General features: G+C 39.3%; 1 protein-coding gene across 1 annotated transcript in view; it reads left to right on the top strand.

The window, feature by feature from the left end:
* XKR4 (XK related 4) overlaps window positions 1–17,926 on the top strand; it is a 301,060-nt gene extending 283,134 nt beyond the window's left edge. Inside the window, exon 3 of the mRNA XM_075826240.1 lies at window positions 11,412–17,926. Coding sequence (XP_075682355.1) covers window positions 11,412–12,358 — 947 coding nt within the window. The 3' untranslated portion in view covers window positions 12,359–17,926. The remainder of the gene's footprint in view (window positions 1–11,411) is intronic.
* The last annotated feature ends 3,199 nt before the right edge of the window (window positions 17,927–21,125 follow it).

The following is a 21,125-nucleotide window of genomic DNA, read 5'->3' as shown; positions in this document are numbered from 1 at the left end:
AAACCATATTTAACATGGATCAATGATGTAGTTTCTAAGCCGGTCTCTATGCTAGAAGAATTACTTGAATAAGCGGCAGTGGGATTTTGAGCATGGATGGGTACCTAAACAAAAGACCATAGGTTGCTGAAACCAACACAGCAGCATTTTTATCTCTGACCTCATAAAGAGTAGTAGCGCTATATAGGAAACATATTTTACATTTTGCTAAAAAGTCTGAGAACAGATTTAATAAACGATGTAATGATTATATTAATATAGCCAAAGATCGCCAACATGGATTTCTAATGAGATGTTTATAAATCGAAACCCTTTGGTTTGAAGTTTGCAGCAACCTGGAGACATTCTGATTTTACACGTTCTATGGACAGTACCGTGAACTTTGCAGTGTTTATCTATCATAGCAATGAACTGGAACGTGCTGACATTTGGGGAGTTGAAGCCCGACTTATTCATTTTGCACACATCTTTGTAGGCAGGAACACAGCAGGAGTTTGTAAACTGTGTGATTTGGGATCTTCTCATCTGCTGTAGTGAATATTGATTTGGTTGTACAGATTACAGACATGCCAGCAGAGGAGAACTTGCCGTTATCTGCTTCACTATAATAAAAGACAGATACAAAGTAAATGGATCACGTGTACACATACACGTGTAGCTATAGATGCAGTCCGGAAAACTTCCTTACAATGTTATGTATTGTGGTATGGCATATACAGCACATTATAGCATTATTTAAATATAGAGACTCAACCGGTTACGTAACGGGTTAGGTGCCACTATCAAGTGTCTGAGCACCTCCACTATATATTAAAGGCAAACTTCATAAATACTGAGAAAAACTTTTTAAAGTCCAAGAAGCCAGAAAGCCACAAATGTAATGAGAAAAAAAATTTTTTTATTGGGACATACAACACAAAATTGCATAAGTTAAAATTTAAGGGGATCTAAAAGAACAGTGTGGGTTGTATCACCACATGAGTCTAGGGTGTCCTGCGACAAATATATTCCATAGCTCTGATGTGCATGACAATGACCAGAGACAAATCAAATGTCTCAATGGTAGATTAAAGACATATAATCAACCTATCAGTGTTTCTACAGATGCATTTTAAAAGGCACATTTTAGTACATCACATCAGTAAGTGTTTATGAGTGCCCAGAGTCAGAAAATTGCAAACCCTGTATTGCCAAGATAGGAGTAAATGAGGGAAGAACGGTCAAAGTCCGGCCAGTAGGCCAAAAGAAGGAAATAGTAGATGTCCCAAGCATATGTAGATCCAGAAGGATCTACTGAAAATACAGATAACTCTTGTAGCAGGCTTACCCATAGAGGTGAGTATGTGTGTGATCCCGCACTGCGGCCCGAAGTGGTAGCGCCCCGACGCGCGTTTCGCCAAACTGGCTTCCTCAGGGGATAGTGTACGCCAGTTTGGCGAAACGCGCGTAGGGGCGCTACCACTTCGGGCCGCAGTCACAAAATGTAGCATCAAATGTATCATCACTGATCTGTAACCCATCTTTCCCACTATTGAGGTCAGTGCAATGACTGCACTGACCTGACCTGACAAGTGGGAGAGCTGGGTTACAGCTCATTATGATGGTGTGTACTCCGTCATCCAGCAAAGAGCTGGGAGTATGGCAGATTCAGGCTGCTGACATGTGTGGGGAGTTGTGAAGGGCACGAGCGCTGCGGCTCCTGTCTCCAGAGCTTCCTCGTGGCAGTTCAAGGAGCTGGAGGCTAACCTGCAAGGGACTGGGGTACATGTTTACCTCGGGTAGGTGCAGGGTGGGCCAAACGCGATGTCCACACACCAGAAATGGCTGCACACAGTGCAAAAAATGGCGGCACACATTGTAGGAGGTTTGAACATTCAACCCCCTCCTTTCTCCTGGCACTAGCCAGGATAAAGGAGGGGGGATTGTTTGAGTACAGTAGAGCGAGTGTGCCTTCTCCAATTTTGCAGCATAAAGCAATGAGGTTGCTTTACCACATGCCAATGCTGCAATTTTGGGAATTGCTCCCTCTAGTGACCAGCACATGGAAATGTTATAAATTAGAATCTAATTTACAATATTTCCTGACTTGTGAAAAATTTTTAAAAATTACAACAATGTGTAATCATTTATATACTAACAGCTTAACAAAAAAAAATAAATACATTTCTAGCGACGCATTCCCTTTAAGTCAATTACCCTTATCAATGAAATCTAATATTTATACAAACATTGTGAGCGGGGATTTGAATGATATAATAGTTATGTGAATATTATATATGCACAAATATACCTATGGGCCCAATTACATTTAATTGCCTTTTTGTATTAGTCTTGGCCTTAAGTACTTTTGTATGACTGCAGGTTTTTAAGTAGAAGTAATATTAATTAGAATGTTTTGCAGTAGATTTATTTTATTGATAGCAATGTTCAAATATTTGTTATGTCCACAAAATGATAGTTCCATTAGGGCCCACCAGCTACTCATCCATGCGGTAACCTGCTACATCGGGTACTGTAGGTAGGGAGTTATTCTCCCTTAAAAGCTTCATACCTACAGCACTCAATAGAGCATGCACGATTTTCCATAATAAAACCTCTGTATGCCTCCATATGAAATTGGTGGCACACGGTGGTCCAGTAGAGACCCATTCACTAAAATAGGAGCCCTATTACAGTTTCATACATAATGAAGCCATTATACGGCCGTGTGCATGATGCCCCTCTGCTCCACGGGAGGTTTCTGGCCCCCTCCTGTAATGCTATTTCAGATTCAAATTTGTACAGATTATTTAGGATCTGCTCATGTTGAAATTGCTCGTATTTTTCTGTTTGAATGTTGAGTGAGTAAAGGTAGATATTTATGTATATACTATATTCAATATATTTCTGCACATTTGCAAAATGTGTACTCATGATGATAAAAATAATTCATTAAATGAAAATAATTTGAGGGGGTTGTGATTTGAGAGAGGGTTATTGACCAATATCCAAAGTAAGACTAGAGACAAATAGGAGTGAGAGATAAATGAGTTGTCAGTGTAAATAATTCTCATCTATTGTGTCAGGCTGACGGATGTTGTTCTTAGAGTCTGTGTTGAGGAGATCTATCTATCTGACGTGTCCAATGTTTCGAGTGACAGGTTAGGTTGTTGCCCTTACTGCATATTTAATCTTTTGGTAACAAGGAACTGGAGGAAATTTTAGAGCCAAGATGTGACATCAGCTGAGATGTGACAGGTGGAAATTCCTGCAAATGAAGATGTGAAAGTGCCTTACCTGACGTGTTAGCACCGCCGACCGAGGATTCACAGTTTATTATAAAGGACTCTATAAATAACCCTGGTAACTACATAAATGCATCTTGTTAAAAAGGTGGTTCTGTTATTGTATTAATAAATTCGTGTAAAAGACTCCCTACGTTTTGTGATCTAATAACAGTGAAAGACACGGTGGAGAGTAAACCAAACTTAAATCCTACTTTTGATTTTGTTCTTATTACTGCAATAAATATTATTACTAATTTTACTAGTAGTATTTGTGATACTAGCGTTCAGAGGTCTTGGTCATAATTTGAAATACGCCATTAGATTCTGAATACATTAAAGGGGTTGTTTGACCTAGAAAACAACCCCATCTATTAGCCAGACTCTAAAATGCTACAAAGAGCATCTGTGTCTCTGGAGGACATAGTACACCCGTGCACTGATAGAAAATGGGCAACATGTACTGCCTCATTTACCCTGTGGTGGCACTGTGGGGGAATGCAACGCTTGAACAGTTCTCCACAGATTACAGCTGATCACTGGGGATTCCAGTGGCAGGGCACTCTGTGATGAAACTTATTTTGATGGCAGATACCCCTATGGTTCTGTTTTATTTCAAATATTAATTGTTTCAAGGCCCAAACCATAGGCGAACGCAAGGAAGATTAGATGAACATCAGGAAGGACGTGCTATTAAATAATATTAGTCATATTTTTAATTCTGTGGATATTAAGAAAAATAGTTAAAGGACTGCTTTGAACTATTTTATGGTTTAGACTTGAAAAGCTGAATGAAGACCATATTATTCCCGTTAATTTCACTATCAGTGGGTCACTGCTCCGGAGAAGTATAATAGCTTTCCTCAGGTGCCCATCAAATGTGTGCAATAGGGTAAAAAATTGAGGTTTATGGAGGATAATGGGCAGTTCAGGGCCCTAAATATTTGCTGTATGGGGTCCAGATATTTCTAATGGCAGCCATGCACATCCTACTTGCTATAATGGGAATAAATTGCCTGATAACCCCATTGAAAAATGATGGTTGTTAAACAGTGCCTCCTTAGCAACGAAACTCTCAACTACACTTAATTAACCATTTAGTTTAAAGCTGCATTGGGAAGGAGAAGTGTGACAGCAGTCAAGAAATGACATTTATTATCATAGGTTGTGAAATAAAGTTGTTATTTCTAGAAAGATGTGATTAAACATTTAAGACCTCAAAGATGTCGACTGGATTCTAAATATTCATCTTAAATTACATATTCATTTAAGATGAAACAACTTAGCAGTCCAGTTGAGTCAACGTAATCCTTTGGTGGTCACAGTATATATAGTCATATGATCACATTGTCTATAGGCCCAGATTACAGTTTCACTATTCTTGGTGGGTTTAAAAATGAACTGTGTAAACTCTTGGGTTACTAGGTCGCCTTCAGTCACTATGTCTGTGTATTAGTGAACTGTTAGCTACATCTGTACTTACACTTTTTGAATAAAACTTTTCAAGGGCAAGAAGAGGTCAGAGTATTGCTGATCATTAAGCCTAGTTGTCTCAAATCTACATGGCAACGAAGTTGGGAAACACAAATATACAGGAATTACAATTGAAATTTAAATGCAATCTCCAACAGAATTAATTTAAAGCTGATATATCACCTGAGAAACTTTGAACATCTTTTAGATGTTCAAATGACTTGATTGATACTAGTAGAATAGCTAAACCCATTAAACATCCCAAAAGGTCCCAATTGGAGTGGGGAGAGTGGTTTGACACATAGTGCAGGCAGGATGTAGAAGATCCCTCTTAGTCCTCTGCAATACCAAGAAATATCATGACCCTGACTTTTTAAAAGGTAATGTTTGGAGTTAAACAACAAATAGTCTACAAAATGACTGGAAAAGGCAGAGGCTTGAGAAAGCGTCACGTGTGATTCAAAACAGCCGTTCACATGTTCATTGTGTACCTCGGATTATATATGGAGCCATACAGTTTTTATTTCAGTTGGATTCATATGGAATTGTGCATGTCCTTTTGTTTTCTAACGGAGGTATTTTCCTCTAGAGACACCATAGGACGTCACATAGAGTGCATACGTCTCCATAACACAGAACCATAGGGACTCCGCGTAGTGCTGTATAGGCTTTATACCAGTAGCGTAGCTAGCGGAGTGCCCCTGGCCCACTGAGATGATGGGGCCCACCGCGACCGCCCCCGCCATTACCTGCAGCTGAAACCAGCCGCCGCCGCCACCCCCTCCTACACTAAGGGTATGTGCACACGATAACTGCATTTACGTATGAAATTACAGAGCTGTTTTCAGGAGAAAACAGCTCCTGAATTTCAGACGTAAATGCATGTACTGGCGTTTTTCGCTGCGTCTTTTACGGACGTAATTTGGAGCTTTTCTTCATTGAAGTCAATGAAAAATGGCTCCAATTACTTCCCAAGAAGTGTCCTGCACTTCTTTGACGAGGCTGTTATTTTGCGCGCCGTCTTTTGACAGCGATGCGTAAAATGACAGGTCGTCGGCACAGTACATCGTAAGACCCATTGAAAGTAATGGGCATATGTTTGCCGACGTATTGGAGGCATTTTTTCAGACGTAATTCGAGGCGTAAATCGCCTCCAATTAGTTTTTAAAATAGGTCGTGTGAACCCAGCCTTATTGTACCTGCGTCTATAGGACGCAGATACAATTGCATGCATAAGCGCTGAATGGCCGGGTACATTCCGTGCCCGACCATTCAAAGACGCTGATTGGCAGGGCAGAATGACTTGCTCTGCCAATCAGCACCTTTCAACGACGCTAGCGCTTCCGTTGAAAGTCGCAGATTGGCGGGGCAAGTCATTCTGCACTGCCAATCAGCGCCTTTAAACGACGCTAGCGCCGCGATGACGTCATTGCGCTGCTTCCGTTGTTGAAAGGCGCTGATTGACGGAGTAAGTCATTCTGCCCTGCCAATCAGCGCCCTTCAACAATGCAAGCATCTTTCAGCCCCAGCAGACCAGCAGGCCTGCGTTGACACAGGACGGTGCAGGGACTGGATCAAGGTGAGTTTGTAAAGTTGTTTTTTTTTCACTGAAAAGTGTGAGTAGCATTATCTACGAGTTATTATCTATGAGCTATATGTGGGGCACAATCTACAGGGGAGGCTATATGTGGGACACTGTCTACAGGGGCGGCTATATGTAGGGCACGATCTACAGGGGTGCTTTATGTGGAGCACTATATACAGGGGTGCTATATATGTAGGACGCTCTACAGGGGGATATATGTTGAGCGCTATGTACAGGGGGGCCATATGTAGAGCGCTATCTACAGGGGCGGCTATATGTAGAGCGCTATCTACAGGGGCTATATGTGGGGCACTATCTACAGGGGGGCTATATGTGGAGCACTATCTACAGGGGGCTGTATGGGGGCACTATCTACAGGGGGGTTATATGTAGGGCACTATCTACAGAGGGATCTATGGGGCACTATCTACAGGGAGCACAGTGTGTGTGTGGGACACAGTGTATGGTGCTATTATAATCAGGAACACAGTGTATGGTGCTGGCGCTATTATATTTAGGTGCGTAGTGTGGCACCATGAGACTTTTATCTTCGTTTATAGGTGCAAAAATGTTTGAAAAGTGAGAAGCTGAAGACATCTGAGCGGCAAACTGCAGAAATGGACTATGGCCGGGAGAAGTCATCATAGAGGTCTGAACCGGATGGAGAAGAAAAGAAAAGAAAAAACTATAATCTGAAAAGACGTCACCGGTCAGTCACTTAATGTAAATGTTTATTCTGCCTCTAATCAGTACTGTAGTCACTGTATGATCTGCAGCGAGATGATGGGTGGTATGATTTTTTTTTTGTGAAACAGCAACTCCCAGCATATCCTTACCATTGTTCGGGTCATGCTGGGAGCAGTAGTTTTACGCCATACAAACCTAAACAGCAGGAGTAGCCTGGCTGGTATATACAGGGATGATGGGGTTTATATACAGGAATGATGGTTGTTATATACAGGGATTATGGTTGTTATATACAGGGATGATGGTTGTTATATACAGGGATGATGGGTAGTCCAACCATCATCCCTGCATTAACCCCCATCATCCATGTGTATACCAGCCATCATCCCATTATATAACCCCCATCATCCCTGTATATAACCCCCATCATCACTGTATATACCAGCCTTTATCCCTGTTTATAACCCCCATCTTAGCTGTATATACTAGCCAGGCTGGTGTATATACAGAGATGATAGGGGTTATATACAGGGATGATGGGGGTTATATACAGGGATGATGGCTGATATATTCAGGGATGATGGGGATATATACAGATGATGGGTGTTATACACAGGGATGATGGCTGGTATATAATTAGAATGAGCCTTTTCAGTTGTAAACATGCGTTAGGGGGGACCCACTGGGTTGGGGCCCGCTCAGATATGTTTTGCCCCCCCTGTGCTAAACCCCTAGCTATGCCTCTGCTTCATACACATGGCTTTGCTTTATATATGAGACTTTAATATGTTTTTAAACATATATTGAAGTATAAGGATGTCAATTTACATCATGTTTTTGAGGAAACAGTAAACCATAGAGAAGAATGAAAATCCACCCATGAACCGCCTTCATTTACTGTTCACTAATTGCCTTTAATCCAGAACACAATGTGGATCAATAACCTTTGTGTCTGTTAATAGATTATCAGTCCTTCTAATTACAGTTACATATGTACTGGTCTTTGAAACATCCTCTTGAAATGTCCAGATAACCAGGGCTTAAATGAATAAAATCTTTATGCAACATCGGAAAATGACTCCTTTATAATACCTGTACCGAAACCATGGAAATAAAACAAAACAGTCTTATATGTTTGCATTATTTACAGTATATTGTCTCGTTATACTTTCCCTACTTTATGTGTATCATCATGCATTTTTTAATTTTAGATGCATTGCAGCAATAAAAAAGTTTCAAAAAATGTACATAGTCTATAGAGGGTTATTAACATCACAGAAAGTCATAGCATGTTGCATGAGTATTTAATAATTTTTTGTTTTCTCCCAATGAAATTACCAAATGATACAGAGTTAAAAAATTTTAAGCGAGGCCCTATTCACTTGGTTTAGTGACGTGGCCCCTTCATTCCCAGAGGTTAGACCCCCACTGATAATTAAATATATGCCATTACTTTCTGTGATGGGGGTTTTCCCATGAGAGACATTTATGACATATCCACAGGATATGTCAAAAATATCAGATAGAGGCGGGTCCTACCTCTGGGACCCCCGATAATTGCCCTGTATAAACAGGGAGATGTGCTGCCGACATGATAAAAATGTATGGGGACGAGCGATCGCATTAACGAGCGCTCGTCCCCATACTAGCTCCTCGTGAAAGGAGCAAACAAGTGCCGATCAACGAGCTGTCTCGTTGATCGGCGCTCATTTACACGGCACACGTTAGGCTGCGAATTATCACCTTAGAGAGGCTCTGTCACCAGATTTTACAACCCCTATCTCCTATTGCAGCAGATCGGCGCTGCAATGTAGATAACAGTAACGTTTTTTTTGTTTTTTTAAAACGAGCATTTTTGGCCAAGTTATGACCATTTTTATATTTATGCAAATGAGGCTTTCTAAAGTACAACTGGGCGTGTTTAAAGTAAAAGTACAACTGGGCGTGTATTATGTGCGTACATGTGGGCGTTTTTACTTCTTTTACTAGCTGGGCGTTGTAAATGGGAGTGTATGATGCTGACGAATCAGCATCATCCACTTCTCTTCGTTAACACCCAGCTTCTGGCAGTGCACAGACACACAGCGTGTTCTCGAGAGATCACGCTGTGACGTCACTCACTTCCTGCCCCAGGTCCTGCATCGTGTCAGACGAGCGAGGACACATCGGCACCAGGGGCTACAGTTGATTCTGCAGCAGCATCAGGATTTGCAGGTAAGTAGCTACATCGACTTACCTGCAAACGCCGATGCTGCTGCAGAATCAAATGTAGCCTCTGGTGCCGATGTGTCCTCGCTCGTCCGACACGATGCAGGACCTGGGGCAGGAAGTAAGTGACGTCACAGCGTGATCTCTCGAGAACACGCTGTGTGTCTGTGCACTGCCAGAAGCTGGGTGTTAACGAAGAGAAGTGGATGATGCTGATTCGTCAGCATCATACACTCCCATTCACAACGCCCAGCTAGTAAAAGAAGTAAAAACGCCCCGATGTACGCACATAATACACGCCCAGTTGTACTTTTACTTTAAACACGCCCAGTTGTACTTTAGAAAGCCTCATTTGCATAAATATAAAAATGGTCATAACTTGGCCAAAAATGCTCGTTTTAAAAAAATAAAATAAACGTTACTCTTATCTACATTGCAGCGCCGATCTGCTGCAATAGGAGATAGGGGTTGCAAAATCTGGTGACAGAGCCTCTTTAAGTTATTAGATAGTTAACTTTCTTACTAGACGATAAATTATATATTAGTAGTAATTTTACATATAGACATATAGTTCTCATCAGTTCTAGATATATATATAAGAATATTGTGTTGAGAAGAATGAAAACTGAACATTTTCACATGCAAAAAAAATTACAAATGTAAACACAACAAATTGCAATTTGCTTGGGACATATTAAGTCTTTAACATTTGGAAATGTCATTGTCTGACAGAAAACAAATATTACACTCTTTCGATATTCACCGTGACCTTCCACACTCTGACAATTTTCAGAAATCAATAGGCTAACAATCTGAGCTAGAATGAAAAGTGTAAAGATTATTTCAAAGACAGTGTGGGGAATGTATCAAAAGGTAGATGCCAGTTTCCTGTCTTAAAAAAAGTCTCAAATCTAGGCGCACATGCCATAATTGCGTTAAAATCGGTGACTTTTTACTTCTTTTGCCGCTTTCCGAATATGACAAGAAAATGAGTGGGGTTTACCTAAAAGGACGGGGCCTCCACTGGAACAGTAGATTTACACTCATTTACACCAGAATCTGGTGTAAGTTATGGTGCTCACAGCAGGCGTAGATTTGCATTTCTGTTGCATTGATAGCCACAGATTCGCCGAATTTATAAGGGGTGTGCACATCTTAATAAATTTGACACATTTTCCACCGGTGTAAATTAATTTAAGACTGGCTATTGCCCACCAGTCCTATTCCTCCCAATATATTCTGTCGTGGATAGTTTTTAAGAATTCTGTGAAACACTTGTATATGGGTTGTTCATTTCATTCCAGATGTCCCGTTTTGCATGATAGTCACATTGAATGGTTTTGAATTTTTCACCAAAATAGGATTTTATACAAAGGGAATCTGAGTAAAATACATACAACTGTTTTAGTACTGTAATTAATATTACATTAATTTAAAGAATATATCAGTGTCAACACCTATATCAACTACGTAAAAAGTTTGCTACCCGTAACCTTAGTAATTGGTTTTCACCCGATAAAAACTTGCAAAAACGGCACTAAAGAGGCACTGGGTGAGCAATACGTTAAAGACTCAAGGATTGTTGAGGATTTTGACCACTCTTCTATACAGAACTGCTTTAGTTCAGTTAGTTGGTTTCTGTAAAGAGAATTTCTACCTAAAATGTAAAAATGGTTATATATTAGTAAACCAGAAGTTATTGCAATTGCCATAGTTTTGTAACATTCTATCCAGATGACCTGTGATTTTCCTTTAAGAATTTTTCACACTTTTTTTAAAAATTCCTGGTTATTTCAGTAATGGGAATTCATTAATTTCCTGAGGCAGCATTCCTGGGGGGTTTGAATCTTGTACAGCTGTATATGGCTACTATTCAGGTTAATATAGATTGGATCGGCATACTATGCATGCATGTGGTAGGATAATTAAACAGATAACTTAATTTGACCCATAGACCAATTTGCATAAAAGTATGACTATGAACATCACATACATCGAATAATAAAATACCATAAGAATTAAAAATAAGAAGACATTAAATCTTCAATTCCGCTTAAGTTGACAATCATAAATAAAGATGTTTTATGTAGACTGTGATATTTCTTGCAAATATTTAAAATAATAATAATAATACTAATATACAAGTGACATTTTTCTGCTGTATTTCTGATCCATATTTTTTGTTCATGTCTTAGGTCTAACTGCAGCCGCTTCCCTTGTATCCTTGGCTTGGGCCCTGGCATCTTACCAAAAGGCATTACGGGACTCAAGAGATGACAAGAAACCCATCAGTTACATGGCTGTGATCATCCAGTTTTGCTGGCATTTCTTTACCATTGCAGCAAGAGTCATAACATTTGCTCTTTTTGCCTCAGTTTTCCAACTCTATTTTGGAATATTTATTGTCCTTCACTGGTGCATCATGACCTTCTGGATTGTACATTGTGAAACGGAATTCTGTATAACTAAATGGGAGGAGATTGTATTTGACATGGTGGTTGGAATAATCTATATATTTAGCTGGTTTAATGTCAAGGAAGGAAGGACACGGTGCAGGCTGTTTATTTATTACTTTGTCATCCTTCTGGAAAACACTGCCTTGAGTACCCTGTGGTACATATATAAGGCCCCCCAAATTCTGGATGCATTTGCTATCCCAGCACTATGTGTAGTGTTTAGCAGCTTTTTAACTGGTATTGTTTTTATGCTTATGTACTATGCCTTCTTTCATCCTAATGGACCTAGATTTGGGCAGTCACCAAGCTGTGCTTGTGAGGACCCTGTAACTGCCTTTCCTTTGCCCCCTGAAGTGGCTTCAAGCACTCTAAGATCTATGTCCAATAACCGGAGTGTTGCCAGTGATCGAGATCAAAAATTTGCCGAAAGAGACGGCTGCATGCCAGTTTTTCAGGTGAGGCCAATAGCCCCTTCAACTCCATCCTCAAGGCCTCCAAGGATTGAAGAATCTGTTATTAAAATTGACCTGTTTAGAAACAGGTATCCAGCCTGGGAAAGACATGTTTTGGATAGAAGTCTACGTAAGGCAATTTTAGCTTTTGAATGTTCACCTTCTCCCCCTCGGCTGCAGTATAAAGATGATGCACTTATTCAGGAACGTCTGGAATATGAAACAACGTTGTAACAACGGAGACAGAAAATTTCAACAGCCAACCAACATCAAGGTCTTTAAAAAGCTGCAACCTTGATCCGAGAAATAAAACTTGACAGCCCTTTGGTGGCTAAGAGTAAACTGCATAGTCCCTACCAGAACTGATCTAGAAGCCATGGCTAGTGACGTCACGGAAACCATTTTGAATGGCTATTCATCATGATTATCATTCTTTCAGAATTATGATAAGTGAAGAAAAAGTGCTTATGGTGCATACCGTGATAGTTTAATAGATAAACTTCTATGTTAAGAGAACAGAAAAACCAAGGGCAGTAAATCTAGGTAGTGTAGGCAATGTGTTGTCTAGTACTGTGTTATCTAACCTTCAAATAGGTACCATAAATGTCTTAAGAATTGTAACGTCTACAAAATGCTATATGTAATGACCTCAGAAAGGTTTATAGTATGACAACAGGCAACCTCTGTGCTTCGGGTCTTTGCACACCAAAGTTAAATCTGGAAATGGTCAACACTAAAGTACATGAGTCCCTCCTAGGGTCTGTTTTCTAAATCCCATAATCTACAGTAAGTGCAATAACAAAAATACTAACTCAACTAGTTAGTAGCTAACTAATGCCCACATTTAACTATTACTAATGTTAAACTTTAAGGGCTCAGGTGCTTTCTTAAATGTCACAGCATGGCCCTGGGTCATAAGTCATCTCCATTTTGTCTATTAGATACGTATAACTCTAGTTGGACAATTGTACCAGCAGAAGCGATGAACAGCAATGTGTTTGGTTAACTTGTCACTGTGTGAAGGTACTCCGCGAAGAAGAAATGATAAATACCTTTGATGCCATATGAAAAGAGATATAAATGATAATCATGATGATATACCCAGGTGGCATAAAAAAAGATGTGTAGACTAAATGTTTAAAATGTTTGTGGGACTTTTTATGGTGGAAAAAAAAAGCAATTAGTTCATTGTACTATACAGGGGATCAGATTGAGGACTCTGAATGCATGGCTCCGTGTGATTTATGCAGGTATGATAAAATGAACTGAAGCCGTACCCTCCTAGTGCCAAACATTACATAGTGTATATGATTGCTCTTGTTGCCTGATGAACACAGAACATGTGGCATGATGAGCCGTGCAAGAGTATGAAGCCAGAAGGTGTATATCAGTTCTCCATATGTACAGACAGCTCACCTTTTATATCTATAACCAAGTAAAATGATGACTTTTTGGGGCTTCTGGGTCGTCTACTAGTAAGTATACACAGTGCCGTAGAATAAATTACATTTGTGGAATTTCATTCTGGTCCTAGTCAAGACTTGGTTTCATATTCATTTAGAACCACACAGAAACAATTGGAAGGCAGTGGTTTGTTGCTACAAATCTTTAGGTTCGACCTACAGAAAAATATCATCTTAAAGAAAAAGTAGATCCCAATGGTGCTTAAAGTTGTAAGAGAAGAAGGTGCAATTTCATTGCAAAACTCAAGAGTTAATTCAATATTTATACTGGTTTACTAAAGGTATTGTATAGACTGTGGGGTTTTCATGTCACCCTTCTATCTACATTCATAGAAAAATATGAAGTGTGTTAATGCAAGTTGGAAAAGCCTAAATCTGGTCTAACTCCTCATAAATAGAGTAAGCGGTGACTCAAGCAAAACAGATTCTTCATCACATTTTATACTCGGTGTATTGAGGATGATTATATTGATCCATAGTTACACATGGCTACAGCCAACTTGTATTAATGAAATGCCTTTCTCTGGCGCTCAACACTTTATAATGCTGATCTTTTTTTGTTAACTGGCCATTCTTTGAGGGCACAGCCGCTGACTGAACGTTTTCATGTAACAGTATACAAAATATCACATTAAAATACAATCAGGTCCATTCAGTATTCACCAACAGGTGCTGTACCTTAAAAGATTAGGGGTCTATGTAATGTTTATGTCAATTCATACCTTGCAACTGTGAAATGATCAAGTAGTCCAATGTAATGTTAAATAGCATTGTTCAATGTATAAGGTCTGTCCCCATGGTCAAATCCAGATAAAAACATCCCCAAAAATCTGCTGCTGAACTACATTTTCCATAATATTTAAATCATTCTAGTCTTATCGGATACCTGACATTTCTTATAGTCTAAACTTATTAACACTTGAGTGGAAAGATATCTTAGGTCAGCCGATTTTTATTTTTTTTGGCACAAACTGTCATTTAACTCTTTTTGTTCAAATTTAAGTCATCTTAAAATTTAGAGCGCGGGGGCTACACTTGATAGTTTACCTAGGCCTCAAGGAGCCACTAGGCCTCAAGAAGCTCCAAAAGAGTCTACTAAATAGATATGGGAGCGCAAATGTAGGCCACATCTTGTGCTGCACCTGCGGAGCAAACTACGAGTTGTAGGTGTTCTTGACCTGGGAATCCATAAGATGTCTAAACCTGCAGCAAATGCAAATGATTCTCAATGCAATGACTCGCCACCAAGTCGGTTTTTTCATGTTATTTGTTGTTCTCATCAAATCATTTTATATAAATGGTAAATTATTGTTAAAATCTACTGTAAATCACTTTCTAAATACTGTAATTCGTTAGAAGTCACAGAAAAGTTAAGTTGAATAAATACTTATTGTGACCTGTATATTGGGGGTTCATGAAGAAACAGTGTGTGACATTATTGTATCTCATTTTTACAGAAACTCCACTGTATAAACCTGATAACTTCCCAACACATTAGCAAAATACACAATTCTCTTTATCTGTAAATAGTAACATACATTTTATGGGAATTAACTACTATTTTTTATTTAGGAAAGGTTTATTCTTCTTTTAAGTACTGTTAATATTTACCAAGTATCCATAAGGACTCCACTCCAAATGAAGGTATCCTTTACTAGGCTAGAAAAACTCTGCCATAGCGGATGAGATACTGAACAGCTGTAGGAGATAGAGGTGATCCCAGCGCTGGTATTAGGGTCTCATCATTGGCTCACATACAACAGCGGGCAAACCCATTGGTTTATCCCTGTGTCTATTCAGGTGAGTTTTATTTTTAAGGGGTTGTCCACTTTATAGTAAAAGGACCTAAAAGGGCATAAAATAGGCATATATTTTACTCAGTAAAGTATTGATACTTTCATTATGTCCCTGATTTCGCTGATTTCAATTGTGGCTGACGTAAACTTTGTAGACCCGTGGTTTCTTTATCCATAGGATGTCAGAGAAAAGTGCCTGTGCAGAATAAAGCTGAGCCAGAGCCGGGCAAATTGGTTATTCGGCTGCCTCGTCCTCTGCTCAGGTCCGGCTTTATACTGCGCAGTTGCTGTAGAGTTCACAGTATCCAGCACATGCACAGACATTGGAGCTTATGAAACCTGTGTCTGCTGATGAGTAGAAAGACAAGACAGTTACCTCCAGCTCGGCTTCATTCTATGCAGGTGCTTCTCTGTGACATCCGTGAACAAGGAGACCACATATCTCCAGCATTTACATCGGCACCAGTGGAGATTACTAATTAGAATCCACAACATAATGAATGCAAAATTGCATTAGTGAGTAAAATATCTGCTTATTTTATGCTTTTTTTTTCACTTTAAAGTGGAGAACCCATTTAAGGTGTAAACTTCCCAATGGTTTGAGGTCCAATTGATGTCTATTACTTTGAAACATATCACAATGACTTCTGGAAGTAAAGCAGTTGCCACCATGATGATGCGCCAAATTTATCCCAGTGGCGCATTTGTATGATAAATTTGGCGCATCTTGCTAGACATGCTAGATACTTTTCTCTACCTTATACCAACTCTTGGTTGGCTTCGTTTTTGTTTAGGAAACTATGGCACATTTCGGCACATTTTAAACCACGCTCCTTACTTGCTAAGGAACACCCCTTTCTAGACACATCTGTTCTTAAATTAATCTAAAAGTAAATTTGTAAATTGCGCCAACATTTGGCAAATTTTGTGACACATTCAAAATGCAGACACATTAGTTAATCTTCCCCACTGTGTTAATGGATTTACTAGGTGTTATTATGTGAGGAAAAAAATTTCACAAAAAAATCAGAATTGCATTTCCCTTCCAGTACCAGGATTGGATTTAATCTTCCATCCATCAGAAAACAATGGAGCCCAATTTAATTACAGTGATGTATGGAGACCCAAAGAAGAATCCCCAACCAACCAGGCAATGATCTATCCTATGAAGGAGTCTATCCTCATTTTCAGTACATCATTTTTTAAATTTATCAGTCCCCATAATATAAGAAACATAACCAAAGATTATTCTCCAAGATGAATTTGATTTAAATGTTTTTAAAGTTATGTTCTGTCTCTGGTTATCTTTATAGGATAATCAGTCATATGTTGCCACCTGTCACAAAAAATAAGTACGCTGATATTGGAAACAAATTACACGTAAGAATAAGCATGCCAAGGAAATAAATTGTGAATTCTTGACTCATAGGAAAATGGTAAATTATATTTGTGCGTATGTGTGTGTGCAAATCAATGCAAATTTTGGTGCTGTAAAAATTTAATTTACTTCAAAAGAATCTTTTGTTATGAAATTATTTATCATCGGTAAAGTTAATAAGGTAAAAAATGTAAGTTATCAAGTTGATTGACAAAATACAGTTGGCTTTTCACCAGTGTCATTATTTTCATGTTTCATTTTTTTCATTGCAGTAATGAAACACATTACCAAGTGGGATTACAGTATTCATTAGCTCTTCATCATTACCTAAGATCTGAACATTAGTTGTGCTTTACCATGTTATTGATCAAATTAATTTACCGTAGAGAGACATTGGCAAAGTAAATATTTCAGCTGGCTTCAATGTCTGATGCTTATGAGAAACATTGCAGTATTTTCCCAAGTCTCCTTTTAACATATAAAATTAGCTGTAATGTGAATGATATCAAACTTTTTTGAGATATTAAAGAGGCTTTCCAGGACTTTGATATTGATGGCCTATTCTTAGGATAGTCTACCAATATCAGATCGGTGAATGATCAACTCCCGGTACCACTACCGATTAGCTGAGGAAAGGGGCCACGTTGCTCTGGTCAGTGCTGTGTCCCCATAGTACCGAACATTTTGTAGCGGCTGTGCCTGAAACTGCAGCTTTCTGCAACTCAGCCTCATTCAAGTGAATAGGACTGAGCTGCAATACCAGGCATAGCCACTAACAAATGAACGGTGCTGTGTCTGGTAAACAATGGAGATGAGGCGATGATCGGGCAACAAGGTTCTTTTACTCAGTTGATTGCGTCAGTATAATAGTTCTGGAAATCCCCTTTGAAGGGACGTACAATTTAGTACATCCCCTTTACAATAGTATTAAAAATACTATTCATCACAATATGGTCTATACATACTGTTGCAAATCTGCAACAGAACTGTAGCAAAATCCACATGTGTTACATTACTAAACGTTCTACAAACTTCTGACATGTCATAGTGACATGTCAGGAGTTTTGATTGGTGGGGGTCCAAGCACTGAGACCCCCACCAATTGCTAAAACGAAGCAACAGAAGCGCTCGTGTGAGCGCTCAGCTGCTTCGTTTCTGATTGTCCGTTCTCGGAAATCAAAGTATCGGTGTACGGGCTCAATAGAAAGTCTATGCGGTCGTACTCCGATACATCGGCTTTCCAGAAAAAGCCCAACAGAAACTAAGCGGCTGAGCGCTCGCACGAGCACTTCAGCTGCTTCATTTTAGCCATTGGTGGGGGTCTCAGTGCTCGGAGCACCACCAATCAAAACTTCTGACATGTCACTATGACATGTCAGAAGTTTGTCATACGTTTAACTACCCTTTAGGGGTGAAATTCGCTGTGAAAATCCACACCAAATCCTCAACATAACAGGCATTCTGCAAATGAGAAAATTTGTAGCATGTCTTTTAATATGCAGCGTAAAAACCTGAGATTTTAAAAACTCCCTACTACACCACTGATATAGGTGAGGTATGTGAGCTGAATTTTATAGTATCTTAGAAAATTGTCTGCTTACAGATTTTATAAATTCATTAATTAGTTAATTAATTAAATAGAACAGTATACCGCCTTAATACTACTTTAATTGGACTAGTTTGTTTCCATATTGTCCTTGAAATGTCATTAACAGCTCTCTGTATTTCTAATATAATATTGGCTGCACCTACAAAACTTATTAGCAGTTAATTATCTCTGACAGGTTGCTGTAGAATTCGTAGAACGTTGCTAATTTTAAACATGAAAACTTTACCAAAAATTCTAGAAACTCTGTATGTATCAAAAAGTGAACGCCCTTACATGATTTTGACAGATCAATGTTGCAAATAAAAACAGAGGAAAACATCTCATTTATATATGTCTATAGTTTTGGGGCAGCAAACCCGGAAGGATACCCCTATAGTGTCAGCCAGATGAAAATATCCTCAACACTCTTGTTACTAGACACAAGATAAAGCAGTTGCCTTCATGCAGCCATTGTGCTACACCTACTACTTTGTATCATGCCATTTAATCCCTGGTAAGCAATTGTTTCAAAGATGAGAGTTTCTTTTGCAGGTAAGATCCTTTAAATGTGTCCTGGGACACAACAGAATATTATGTAAAATGAAATGTAGTGATTTATCGGAAATGCCAAACCAATGGTTTTTCAGATTTATATTCAACAGTAAAATTAATTAAATCCATAAGCAAGATTTAATGGGTTCTAGATGTTTTATTCACCTGTAAAGCTGGAGAACTTCCAAGAAGAAGAAAAAATTGTGTATTAGAACGTTATTTATTTTTTATTGTTTATCTCTGCTCAGTCTTCTGTTCCTGGCCTTGTGAAATTCTACATTATGTATCAGGTCTGTGCTGGAAACAAGTGCCAGATTTATTAGATTATTAAATGCTGGATTAAAGGGACCAACCTTTTCATTTATTTAGGCCGGGTTCCCCCGGGTCGGATGCTCTGTGTAAAAACTGGGCAACATAACGAATCTGGGACCCCCAGCACCTTCCGTCCGAAAAATCGCACTACATTGTGGTGCGATTTTTCAAACGGAATTCCACTGTGGAAAAAAGCATTGGGAAGAAACCTGATCATACTTACCCCATCACCTCCCCCCCCCCCCCCACCCTGTCTTCTCTGTGCATAGTCCAGCCTTCCTGGATGACGTTGCAGGCTATGTGACCCTGCAGCCTGTGATTGGCTGCAGCAGTCACGTGTGATGCAATGTCATCCCAGGAGGCCGGATTGCAGGAAGAAGGAGAGAGTTCTGGGTAAGTATAAATTACTATTTTTTAGCAGAGTTGCCGTTTTTGCAACAGAATCACTGCAAATCCGCTGCAAAAGTCGCATCACTTGGCTTTCTGTTGCATAAATTGACATGCTGCAGATTTAAATTCCCCACCGCAGGTCAATTTATTAACGTTTATGCTGCTTTTTTTTTCCACAGCGTGGGCATTAGATTTTCTTAATCTCATCCACTTTGCTGCTACCGTAAATGCTCTCGAATTTCCACACAGGATTCCGTTGTGGAAATTCCACAGCGTTTACGCTACGTGGGAACCCAGACATAATTTCCAGTCAAGAGGGTCATTAACTGCTAGCAATGTATCCATCAGCCCAAGGCCTTATTCACCCGAACGTATTTCACGTCCATTTGCACTCCATTTGCACTGACCAATTCAATTAAATGGGGCTATTCACACATCCGTGTTTTTTCGTGTGTGTCCGTTGTGTGAAACTCACACTATGTCCTACTCTGGTCTGTTTTTGCTGACGACATCTTTGTGCTGGCCGTTTTTCACGGATCAGTTGGTAAAGAAATGCAGAGAAAAAAAAGCAAAACCAGGAAGTTTTTGCAGAGGGGAAACACGGATGACAAAAATGGGTGAAAAGCACGGACAGTCACATGCATGAAAAGCAGCCGCAGGGCGCAAATAGGACGCGTTCGCGTGAATAAAGCCTAAGGAAAAAGATGCATTTGTTACAGCTTTTGTCTGCTACAACTTCTATTCTTTTGAAGAGATTTGCTTTATATTTTTCAATGAAGATACTGCACCAGTTGTTTAGATTGAACAATCCATGAAAATTGAATGGAAACTACAGTTTTCCAACTCTCCAGTACATGTGGAAGACGACAGCTGACAATGCATTCTTTCAAATATTAAAAGTAGGAAGCTGAAACATTCATTTGATGGTGAGGACAGACTTTTGATCTTACAGTATTATTATAAAGTGAAAAATGATATATACATAGGATCCATGATAGCTACCAAACAGTAATTCCCAGGAGATAAGGACTAATGATGAGAAGTATGTTGGGGGATATTTTGCTAATTGCAATTTTGTGTTTCCTTCTATGGAACATACCAATGTATAAAATTCACATACAGAATAATTTTCATCCATGAAATAGAGAGAAGCTCTATATTTCTCTCTATCTTGTCCTTGCAGAACTGACATGGATGAAACAAGGTAGTCACTAGGTAAATACTTCCCCAAAATAGTGACTACGGATCATAGGCACTCCATGTTAAATATCTGCTCCGAACTTGACATCTCTCTGGAGACTTATCCTAACCTGGAAATGGTTCATGACGCAGCTTGTCTCCAACACATTCCTCAATTACCTCAATGGGAAACAGTTCAGGCACCTAAAGGTCAAAGAGCACGACGTCGATCTCACAAGGCTTCAATGTCCCCTTCATTGTCAGACCCTTCTTGAATACAAAGCAACTAAAGTCTACTGCTTCAATCAACAGATTACATTCAGAAGTTGGCGGTTATATCCAT

Source organism: Rhinoderma darwinii, chromosome 5, assembly GCF_050947455.1.
Source record: "Rhinoderma darwinii isolate aRhiDar2 chromosome 5, aRhiDar2.hap1, whole genome shotgun sequence".
NCBI classification, from domain to species: Eukaryota; Metazoa; Chordata; class Amphibia; order Anura; family Rhinodermatidae; genus Rhinoderma; species Rhinoderma darwinii.
The sequence above is the reverse complement of the archived record's forward strand: the minus strand, read 5'-3'. Positions and strand labels throughout refer to the sequence as shown.